We start from the raw sequence: 12,452 nt of genomic DNA on the forward strand, positions 1-12,452 counted from the left end.
CTGTTTCAACCAATGAGATATTTCAAGAACGTTTGACGCAATCACAATAGAGCGGTGTCGGCCAATCGAAGTGGACGAACAGATAGCGTAAAGTTGAGTCGTTTGTTATTTATCCTCCCCCTTTGAAAGTTTATGAAAAAGAGGGATCCCAAGACAAGGCCAGTCACGTGTTTGGAGACACGGGTGGTGATTGGCTTTAACGACAAGAGAAGGCGTGGCCAAGGCGGCGGCGTGGGTTCGCTTGAGTGACACAATTATAACAAGTTGGAACTGGCGGCTGAAGGGGAAGTTTGTGATAGCGTTACATTGACACTTAACGGAAAAAAAACAAAAATCAACATTCTTGTTCAGCGTGCATCATTCGGTGTCGGGAAAAGCGAAAGGGATTTGCGTGGAAGACAATGTGAAAAGACGGCTGTTTTGAGGAGAGTCTTTTCCTGGACGGATTTTGGCATCTTGCTCATTTTGCGTTTGGATTCCGCACAGAGGTGCTGGGGACGGCGAGCTGGTACATTAATCCGGTGGCGTGGCTCTGCTGCTTCATTTTGACTCTTCCATGAAATCGTGGGGAGTGTCAGTGGCCTCTGCAGCCTGCACCGCCGCTGCTGCTGCTGCTCGGAGTCTCGGCGATGATGATGATGAGGAAAAGAAAATGGCGGCGCGGAAAGCGAGTGAGAGCGAAGAGGACTTTCCAAAGCTCACAGCTGAAGAAAGGGAATGCCTGGCTGGGGTGGACAGGTTAGATAAATCTTTTGGTCGAATTAGTTTTTATCGTAGTTTTTAAAAAGTGACGCGTTGTTGTGCAAAAACTCGGTAAAAATCAATTGAAGTAAGAGAACCGCCTCTGTGTTGTCCTCTGCTTGCAGTTCACTGTTTGGATTTCAGAGGCTTCATGAAGATGGCGCCAGAACGAAGGCCTTGCTGTTAAAGGTAATGTTAGCTATGCTGCTCACTGAAGCTGCCTCTCGGCTTTTACAGTCATATTTGCACCACCTCACAGACTTTTCCCTTTAGCTTCAACTCCAAAATAGCGTTTTAACCTAATGATAGTGTTGTTTGCGGTGCATTTAGGGCTACTTCCCCCCCTTGCACTTAACTAAACCGTTTTCTGGGGTCGTGCGTGTGATTATTGTAGTTTTACTAGCTGCTCTGCTAAGCGTTCTGCATTCGCCATGTTACATAACCCTGTACTCAGCAAGTTATGCATTTGAAGGTTGTTAGTCACTGACTTCTATTAATTTAAGGGGAATGTTTGCGACGCGATGTCACTTTGCGTTCTCTCGGCTACTTGTGTGGCTTTGTTGAGTACACACTGCTGATAGCATGTGCTGGGCGCGAGATGTTAGCCGTGTATTAATCAGGTAACTATGTGACAACCGGCTTTCTGCTAGCTAACTTCACATTGTTGCTTTTGTCCCGAAATGTCTGATTAACTAGCATTAGATTAGTAGCAACGGGTTAGTTGAACTACTTCTTGATAAATCCGGTTAACGTGCAGGTTAGTACGGACTCGCTAACCTACGAAACCTGGTCAGGTTTGCTAGCTAATAACCGCTTTTAACCCAGATAGCTTTCACGCAGTGATAATGTAGAAATATATACTTAAAGTTACCTAAAAGCTTTCACTGCGTCGTGTGAATTTTCAGTGTTAGCTATTAGCACGTAGACCGCTCCCTTTTTTAGGATTACTGCGATAACTCCCCTGCTAGCTTGGATGCTAGCTCAGTGTTTGAATGCGCCATATTACGTGTTTTTGTGTTGGGTGGCGTGAAGTTAAATCATTTCAGAAGAAATAAACACAGGCATTTTCATGAAGTAGCTCAGCCAAGTGGTCAGAGATTAGATTCCTAAATGTATGCTAATTATTCAGGTATCATCATAAAAACTGCACTATCTGCGAATCCAAGCTCTTGTTTGTTTAGTGAGCTGGCACTTAGGATTTTTTTTTTCACTTCATCGACGACATCTAACTTGATGCATAAACACAATTAAACGGTAGAAATAAAATGATTTTCGATATACTAGCGTCATGTTTGCTTTTCTATCAGCACTTCCCATGACCCACTACGGAGGTGTTATGCACACAGTTGTTGTTAGCATATTCTTGAAAATCCTCTTATTTTTCCCCCTTCTTGTTTCAGTCAAGTATGTGCCTCGACTGATTTCCAAAGGCCTGTCAGCTTGCACAGCCTTGTTTTCCCCAAAACCCTTTTACAATAATAGTTATGCATGTCAGTACAAAAGCACCACAACCTGAGACTCTCTCACATAACGCTTTTAGTGCATTACATAAACAGTGCAAAATAAACTCTAGTAATGTTCATACATGTTATTGTTGCAGTTTTAATTGTGCGTGTGTAACAATATCATGCTATTAACTGACCACCCTAAAACCTCACACAAGCCAGTGGTGAAAATTATAGGAAGTGTTGATCCTTAAGTCTTGTACAAACATTTCTTTGCACATTCTTGTGTATATAATGATAACTGAAGGAAACAAGAAAGATCGATTCTCCTCATCAATGTTCTCCTTGCAGGATACGATTTTTGCCAAAGGCTGCGTACTAATTATGATTGAGTGGAACTGGCTATCAGTGTATTTCACAGAGATGAGTTTTTACGATCAACCCATGTTTTTAGCACACAGCATCCATGTAAACTTCATATGCCCTAAGTGAATAAAGTTTTCTTTATTTGTATTATATATATATATATATATATATATATATATATATATATATTATATATTATTTATATATATTATAACTTGTTGTGTAGAAACTCAATTAAATTAACCCCCTGGAAACATTACTTTTGACATCTTTTTATATGTCTCATGTTTATGTGTAAATGTTAAACTTGAGTAGTATTTTAATTTGTGGGGGATGATTGTAAAAAATGCTAACTTGTCTGGCTTTTCTTGTAGAAAATGCACAAATACATTTTCCCTAGAGGATGTAGTAAAATCCTGTATGTGAATGTAAATTATATATAAATTCTATACACAGTACTGGGCAAAAGTCTTGTTCTACTCCTTATTTCTTTATATTTTGCTTTTAAAGAGCCAGAGTTTCTTGTATTTTAATAGTTCTCCAGGCTTCCTGAAGGACATTATGGCCTCATTTTTGGCAAGTCTTTGGCTCACATTTTCAGTCCAGTTTTTTCGGGTGTGTTTGTTTGTTAAGCCACACTGACCTATAAATCAAGAATAAAAAAAAACATCTAACTTAAGGCATGGCAGATAATCAGAGCGGTCATTAGTATACTGGTGATGCTCAGTGCTAAGTGGTTAGAACTGATGAGAGGGGAAATGGGGCTGCTGCTGAGGTTGTTACGTAAACAAGCATTGTATCTTTAGGCACTTTGCAGCCTGTCACAGTAAAATCCTTGTTCATGTTTTTTATCTACATGATTTAAGATGAGTTTTAGATTAAAACTTTTGTGCAGTTGCGTGTGTGAGAGAGAGAGAGCTCGAAAGAGAGAGATTGGTTCCATGAGTATTATGGTGTTATAAATATTTTGAATTGATGATAAATTTTAATTTAATTATAAATATAACACTCTTAACAGCAAACATGTATAAATTCGATAATAAATTGATTTTAGAAAAAGTTTAGCGATGCATGAAACTGAAATGCATTCATCTTCTGCAGTAATTAATATAGTTCAGCTGGCAACAAGTTATCTAACTTTAGTTGATGCAACGAGCTAATTCTCATTTTTTTGCCGTGCATCAAGCAAAGAAAACCAGACATTGTTAAAACTACTAAAAATGTGTTAAGAACTGTCTAATGCATTATTAAAACCTGAAAGCAAAGTTGTTAACCATCACCTTTAAAGAAAAAATGTTTGGGGGCGGCAGTGAACAATTATGCAAAGTCAAATCGTAAAAGAAAAAACAGTAGAACTCTGGCCTGTGTTAACAATTGAAGTAAGGGTATTTCCACACACACAATAAGAAAATAATTCACAGAATTGGGACTAAATAGCTGTGTAGCCTTAAGAAACAAAAACACTCATCATTGAGGCTAATCAGATGGGAAAGCTTCAGTTTGCTTGAGAGCGTAAGGAATGGACTGTGGAGCATTGGAAAATGGTTGTGGTCTGATTAATTCAAATTTGCCCTGTTCCAGAGTGACGGTGCATCTGGGTAAGAACATACATGGATGAAGTTAGGCAGCATGAGGCATTGATTGGCCACCACACAGTCCAGAACTTGCCCCCATTGAGAATCTTTGGGATGTGCTGGAGTAGGTTTTATGCAGTGGTCCTGACATTAATACAAGATCTTGGAGAGAAGTTAACATGGCTCTGGACGGAATGTGACTGTGCAAAAGTTGATTGATATGCCACAATGAATTTGTGGAAGCAAATCATAGCTAAAAACAGACCAATGAAAACTTTTTGCCTTTTTGTTTTTGGTGGGGGTGTGTACACACATACAAACGAAAAATATTCATAAAGATTTTTGTGCATGATTTTTCTATTAAAAGGTCATTATTAATAATGTGGTCGTTTTAAGTATGAAAGGCATTTAATTGATTTGTGAAAAAGTCCATGGTAAGGAAACGGTCTGACCCTTCACCCTCACTAACACTGATACAGTACCAGCCTGTCGGCTTGTGCCAAGAGTTTGTAGATATCACATTTGCCAAAAATAAGAACATTAAGCTGCCCTTAAATAATTGCTTAGACATACATACATGATATACGTGGCTAATTAGGATAAATTTGATTAGGATCAAACATCTATCTATCTATCTATCTGTACATGTCCTATTAGTTTATTGGCTAAGTAAGAAGCTTGCCCCAGCGGAACAATCCTGTCTGTAATTTTAAAATACTTGGTACAGTTTGGTTCCTTTACTGCACGTGGGTTGATTTTTGGGTCGAATTGCTTTTTCGTTGTCTCGATGCTGAGCCTACTTAATGCAAATGTTCTCTGACTAGATATTTGATCTTGTCAGCCTAAATAAATTAAACTAATTTTTTTTCTTTTCTCCCCATTTTTCATAATCTCCATGCTATTAATTCTTTTGCAGCATTTTGCTCTTAAGACCACTGTGAGACACTTTTGAGACCTGCCACTCTATGTAGCCGACGTGAGCTTGGTTTACTGAAAATCTCACGTAGAGATCATAGCACCGGTATGAGCAGAAAAGCTTCAGCATTTATTTATTCATCACTTCATCACGTAGTAAACAGGTTGGGTTGTGCTCAGTTCACAGGAGATGTGGAAAAGAGTTTGCTCTACCTGCGTTATAGGATGTGGGGGATGGACAGCAATTTTCATCTGAGTAAAAGAGAGGCTTAGAGTAGGGTTTTCTCTGTACACTGTTGTTCACTCAATATCACTTGCTTTAAGAGCACTAGGTCATCTTAATACCACTAGGGTCCCTTCTTTGCAAAGGCGCAGTGCACGCAGCTGCTGCGTGAGTGGCATTGTTCACGTATTTGGTTCCGTTTATTTTGTAAAATTTGAAGGATTAAAAGTAATATCCACTAGATGGCATGTTGGAGACAAAAAGGCAAAAAGTTTTGTACAACTGCTTTAGTCGAGCTGTAATTCTTTAGCGTTTTTACACACAGCAGTGTTGCACAAAATGTCAATGGATTTAAGACTCCTAACGATTTCCGTAGTGCAAAATTTTTTAAATTTCAGCCATGAAGACACTAAGTCAGTTCCGGACACATCATCAAATGGTACTATGCAACCTCTATTACTTACATTGATATCATACGCATGGCGTATCGGAGTGACCACAGGATCCATGCAGTGGCCATCTTGCATGTGCATAAGTTTTAGTAAGAATCAGCCTGAAGGCAGCATGACTGCCTTATACAGTTAAATTCTTAAGTGTGCAGTGATGTGTGAAATAGCTCATATGCCTCTAATGCAGGTGAGTTATTAACTGCTGAAATTTTTATCCTTAAAATCCAGATATGGTTCCCTCCAAGCATTTAAATAAAAAAAAAAAAAAAATTGGGGGGACAAGAGTGTGAGCTATGTTACTGCAGCCATAGTGATCAGGACCCTGGAGCGTATAGGTGCACACACACCAATAGCAAGGTCTCTGAAGCTGTGCTGTGGTATCGGTCACCACTATGTTGGCCCCAGGCCCTTAATGTCCTGTAAGTCACAAGGCGGAGCCTCCATGGACTGCACTTTTTCGCCCAGCACACCTCACAGATAGAAATGAGATCTGGGGATTTTAAAAGGAGCCAAGTCAAGTTCAATGTGCCTTAAACTGTACCTAAACGATTTTTTCAGCATTTCAGGACACATTATTTTGCTAAATGAGGTCGCTGCCATTGGGGAAAACCATTGCCATGAAAGTGGTCTGAAACTTGCTCTGCTGGCTTGCCTCCTGTTGTCCGCCTGTTGTCAAGAAGGCAGTATATAAAGCAACACTTGCTTTCTAATATATCCCACTCCTTAACAGGTGGCATTTTAATGTAATAATAAATTTAATTCCCTATCAATGGTGTTAGTTATGGCTGATGATTGTACTTTTAAAGTGATTCAAGTTGAGTCAATACAGTATTAAATATGTTTACAAATGTTAAATAATTTTCATCTGCCCCAAGCACAATTCATGAAAATGCATTGTTTATTTACAATAAACACTCATTTTAATTAAATGAGTGTTTATTTACAATATCTGCGATTTTCTCAACATGTAGCATCAGAGTTTATTTTGGACTGTGTACAGTCTATCTACTAAAAGGATAACTAATTAAAATGTTCACATGTATCCATTGTTTGGACGAGATCTTGTTAAGCACCACTGAGCTAGACAGTTGCCCACATGCCCAGGGTAAATAAGTTCTGTGCAAGCGAAATGTCTCAATCAGTTGTCCAATCAGGCAAAGAAACATAAATGCAGTGTTTCTATCTATTTTTCCATGTTTAACACTTGTTACCTGTCCACTAGCAGGTTTCTGATTGTGTCAGTTTTTATCTCACACATTTATGCTTGTTTTTTGCTTAAACTTTTCCTTTAAGTACCAGGCAAAACGAGCAATAAACCAAAATGCAAACAAAAAAAAAACCCTGCACTAGAGGGCTATGAAGACAGAGTTGGTATGAAAAGCTTTCTTGGGCCCACTATAATCGGGAGAACACAATGTTTTGTTACATCTAAGCTCCTAAATAAAAGATGTGTGAGGGGAAAATGGAATTACCCTTAACTTAGCTTATCAGTTGCGGTTGATATTAGGGTAGTGTTCGTGAATCGATTCAGTGATGCATCGTGATTCTTTTGTGTGGAATTCATGCATCGACTCTCAAATTCATGCATCGCCACACTGACTTCAATTATTAATTTTATTATTATTATTTTTTATTTCTTTAAAAAATGCACTTGTGTATTGTGATATCGTATCTAGCAATCTCTGGTGATTCCTATCCTTAATTAGCATGATGATGGTCTTCCGGCTGCTCCCACCAAGGAGTCCCTACAGTAGACCATACAGTCCGCACAACAACTTGGCACAGTTTTTTTTTTTTTTGGCTCGATTCCCTTCCAACTCTCCCAGTTTATCCAGTCTTGGGCCCGGCACTGCATCCAGAGACTGGAGCCCATTCATAGTTGGTGTTAGGCTCCTAGAATAATTACAGCTGCTTACAGGAAAACAATTCAGAGTGAAAACAGGCTAGGTGTGATTGCTTCCTACCATGTCAAAGTACATTTGTCCTCTTCTTGTCAGCTTTCACTTTCGTTGTTTCCCCTAGAAAATTTTCCAGGCACGGTAGCAAGATAATTATGAATTTTGTGTCCGGATGACAAAATCTGCAGTTATTTATTATTCATACAAGATTTTCTTTGGTTAGAAATGTCCTTTATATTTACATCTCCAATGCATGTGCTAATACCGGAGGCCTCATTGCCACCACCGTCCCCTTCTGCCCCTCTTACTTCTTTTACCACTTTCCTGCTTAAAGAGATCCTATTATGCTTTTTCCAATATTTTCTTTCATGCAGTGTGTCATGTAGCTGTTTGTAAACATAGTCACACAATAAATTGAGTTTTTGTCACGGATCCATGTCACTCTGTAACATATTTGCATAATGTCCGCCCACGTTCTACGTCACGAACAACTTGCCCGCCATCTTACAATTAACGTTACCACACTCTTGTTAATGTGACCGAGCATTCATGCCAGGTTCGCTTAAACACTTTGTAATATTAAAAAAAAAACAATAAAAACGAGAGCACACAAAATCCTTTTTACCTATTTATTCTCCACCATTCACCAAAACTGAACTCTAACACTCGCGAAGTGCCCATGCCTATCTATGGCAAGCCCCGAGGGAAACAATGCCGAAGAGTAAGGGCACGGAGCATGTGCACTTCGCATACACGCAAAAAGTAAACGCCATCTTTTCTATGTATTGACGGGTCTCTAGAGCCGTCGTTCAGTTATGGTCATGGGTATTTCTTTTTCCGACACACGCTGTACCGCGCCATCTGACCAATCACAGCAGTGAGGGTTCATGGAAAGGAGGGGTTTAGACAGACTGAATCTTCGAACTGCCTCACACGAGTTGTATACTAGGGTAAAATTAAATCTATTTTTAGAGAGAAAAACTAAAGTGTTTTTTGACCTTGCATACAAGTAAACCTGTTTTAAGAGACTCATTAAGCAGTATTCGCAACCTTAAAATGGCATAATTGGACCTTTTTAAGCGCTCTTTCTCAACTTCATTTGTCCCTGGCGTTTAATATTTTTGACTAGGCATCACCTGGTTTCCTCTTCCTAGATGTTGCTATGCATGCTTTAGCATTATAACAGCCAGGTAACGGACATTTTACTAGCAATATGAAAACTCGCCACGTTTCCTTCATGTTTTCCCCACAATTACTAGAGGTGTCAGAAGCGAGTCAGATTGAAGCATGTCAGCGACCTTAAGAGAAACATCCGTTTGAGACTTCCAAGCGAAGATGATTATATCGGATGGTATTCAATTAAAGAAAAAAATTTGACCTGACGTCCGGACACATCAGGTGTCGCTGGCACGCTGGCCCGTCCTTCCTATATTATTAAATGGGAAACGCTGACATTAGTAATGGAATTCTGAACCCGAGTATGCTTGTGCATCTTCACTCTCCAGCTGGTTATTTACCAATAATAATAACAGAACATTTTCTTTTTTTTTTCCTTTTGGTTAATGTTGTCTTATTTAAATTATGCCTGCGTCCATTTTACCATGCTTGGCCTTACATTTTTATTTGAAAATGCTTGATTTGCGGCCTTTCCCGGAATCCAGAAGTATTGCTGAAGGTTATTACATGGTCATCTTTTTGAAACATCCGGAAATGTAGGTGAAAACATGGCAAACCCTTTTTCCCCCCCCTTTCTTGTTTTTTTTTTTTTTTTTTAGAGCATACATTTTGGCGGAACTTGTCATGTTTTTAAACAAAATAAATATGATCATCTTTGTATGTTGAGCCATTACAATCATAATACATGTATTGTGATTCTTTAAGGTCAGAATAGGGTTTGTATGTTAATGAATTTTTAATAATTGCCTAAAATGATTTTATTTAATTTGTAAAAACGGGTTTATGTTTCCATTTTTAAGAGTTATGATCAGTTATGATTAAGGCTATAGGGCAGATTAAACAAGCCTTTGGGCAAATGCCTCTTAAAGCTTAATGTCCATCTCTGTCTGTTGTATCTGAATTAACAAATTCATGTCTGGCTGAAGTGTGTGTGCGCGCGTGTTGTAAATTTAATATTAACATATCAATAATTTAATGTCTGCATTCGCAAAATTTGTTAAATAGTTAGAATTATTATTGCTAATAATGATTGCGTGTGTTGTATGGTAATTAGATTAGGGTAAGCAGTAACGGGAGTTATCTCAGTTCAGGTCATCTTGAGAATTAAGGATAAAAATGAGCAGAGGTAACTCTTCTATCAGAGTAAAAATGTGTAATAAGCTCTGGCCTGCTTTCAGTAGCACTTGAAATTTATCTACAGAATGCCTTCGTGCTATTACCTTATTGCCATCTGCATAATTTATGGCATGTGTCCTATATAAAAAAATTAACACTTCTTAAATGTTACTTTTTATATAGTTAACCTGCAGCACGTGTGTCTTGGGGTGGTTTAAGACTATTGGTCTTTCATTATTAAATTTTATGATGTATACATGAATAATGTCAAAAGGGACACTCGATGACTAAAATGAAAGTTATTTTCTCACTTTTGCAAAATGCTTTATGGTGAAATACTGATATTGTTATTATTATTTATTTATTTATTTTTTAACATGACTGTTCATATAAAAATTAGGAGTCGTATAATATGTTATCTGTGACACTGCACACCTGTGGAAACATCCCTGGAATTTTTCTGATTTTTTTTTTTTTTTTTTGTCAATCTTTTTTCCAGGCTATTCGCTGCTATGATGCCTACATCTTGAAATCTGAAGGAAAAGTTGAACCTGAGGTGTTTTGCCAGTTAGGCCATTTCAACCTCTTGCTAGACAATTACCCTAAAGGTAAGTCAAGATTAAGGTGTTTAATCACAGTTTAATTATATTTATAATATAATATTTTAGTTGGTTATAATGTCTGTGTTTTGTAATTAAGGTCGTATGCCAGATGTGTTTTGAGATGAGTCAGCATCACTTAATTACCTTCAACTTTTTGTCTCTCCCCAGCATTATCTGCATACCAGAGGTACTACAGTTTACAGTCAGACTACTGGAAGGTGAGGGATCTTAAATATCAGGGCTTTGTATCTGCGGTTTACTTTAGTTTCTAAACTAGACGCCTGTCAGTGCTGGTTAGAGAGTTTTGTCTGGGATGGCGAGTACTCAGACATGCCATAGTGTGCTAGTGATGACATTTCTAGGTTTCCAGTGATGAAACTAAATGTGTCACATACTCAGACACTGTATATCACTTGTAAGTTTTTCACTTGTATTAGAGTAATCTCACATCTGAACAGCAGAGAGTGTTGCTTCCTTGCGCTGTCTACCAATAGTGTTTTAATTTTGTAACTTAGCTTTGTACAATTTTTCTTCTTTGGTTTGTAATTCTGCTCAAATAGTCATTTACAAAATCGTGGTGTTGCCATTTAATTATTTAATCGCAAAAGGTTGCAATGTGTGATGGGTAATAGTTGAGAATTTATATTAATAAGTTTAAGTGTTTGTTTATTCTGTAAGATATTTTTGAGGGCCCAATATTGGTAAACATCCTTTTGATGAGGTCTGTGCTTTAATGTGCCTAGATAAATATGTTTGAAGACGAAATGGCGCAGTTAAAAGTAAACAGTTTAAATCGCTTTATGTGTCAAAGTAATTGCAATGTGATTTTCTTTTTTTCTTTCTTTTTCCCCAATATTGTGCAGCCCTACTGGTTTGTAAGCCTTTCCCTTCTGTGCGATTAATGTGGTTGGTATTGCTATGCTTGAACCTGGTGCTCTTAGTGCTGTGTGTTCGCTAAGCCTGAAGTGCCATTCAGTCTACTTCTTTTGCCATGAGTACTCTGTGATCCTTACTGCAGTGCTAGAAACAAAATACACATCTCAGATTACCTGAGGTGATGAATTGGTAGTGGCATGAATTGATGAAATGAGATGTGCTTTTCCTGCTGTGACTACACTGCGTACAGAGAGAATTCAGGGTTATGTAATGCACATTGAATAGTAGTGCTGCATAGTAAATCCCAACTGAGAAAAATACTGCTGTAGTAGAGTTTTGAAAATGGTGCCATACCGGTATTTTGAATAAAAAAAAACCTCCAACTGAGCTAATGATATTACATCTGCCTAATTGGAAATTGGTCTCTTTAAACACGACGCTGTGCTCATGGTGTCCATGAGGTCGTGAGAACGACCCTAACTGAGCTGCAACAAGTGAGAAATGAGTCAAGAGAAACACTAGAAAGGGGACAGAACTTTTATTTATTTTTTTTCTGCGGTAGACTTTAGCTTCAGCCACACGCACAAACTAATTAACACAGAACGTGCAAGTGAAATATGGAAAGATTGCTGCTAAAATTGGATGAAAAAGGCGAGCAGCATCGCCGTGCATTCACCTTTTAAAGTGTGTCTCGTGACGGCTGAATATCTGTTGAACAAACAGTTTGAGTTTTTTAAAGAATTCGAAGACTGAACGTAGTAGTCTATGTAGTCTTCATTAGATGCACCTTTTGGAGGTGGTTGGAGCCATTTGTGCCTTTAGAACTGCCTTAAGTCTTCATGGCATGGATTCAACAAATTGCTCGAAATATTACTTAAAGATTTTGATCCATACTCACCTGATACCATCACGCGTTTGCTGCAGATATATTATCTGCACATCTATGATGGGACTCTTCCACACCATCACATCCCCGGAGGGTACAGCAAATTGTCATTAAAATGACAGAGCTTGTTTTCTTGTAGTCATAAACGGATGGATATGGTCAACTATACTCGGGTAGGCTGTGGC

At 38.3% G+C, this 12,452-nt stretch overlaps 1 protein-coding gene across 2 annotated transcripts in view; it reads left to right on the plus strand.

Annotated features, from left to right (window-relative positions):
* Window positions 1–246: 246 nt before the first annotated feature.
* The window catches only part of kdm6a (lysine (K)-specific demethylase 6A), a 50,277-nt gene continuing 38,071 nt past the window's right edge, over window positions 247–12,452 (plus strand). For both annotated transcript variants that reach the window (XM_053497145.1, XM_053497146.1), the window contains exons 1-4: window positions 247–738; window positions 867–930; window positions 10,403–10,511; window positions 10,674–10,723. In XM_053497145.1, the coding sequence (XP_053353120.1) occupies window positions 557–738; window positions 867–930; window positions 10,403–10,511; window positions 10,674–10,723 (405 nt within the window). In that variant the 5' untranslated portion in view covers window positions 247–556. The remainder of the gene's footprint in view (window positions 739–866; window positions 931–10,402; window positions 10,512–10,673; window positions 10,724–12,452) is intronic.

Source organism: Clarias gariepinus, chromosome 5, assembly GCF_024256425.1.
Source record: "Clarias gariepinus isolate MV-2021 ecotype Netherlands chromosome 5, CGAR_prim_01v2, whole genome shotgun sequence".
NCBI classification, from domain to species: domain Eukaryota; kingdom Metazoa; phylum Chordata; class Actinopteri; order Siluriformes; family Clariidae; genus Clarias; species Clarias gariepinus.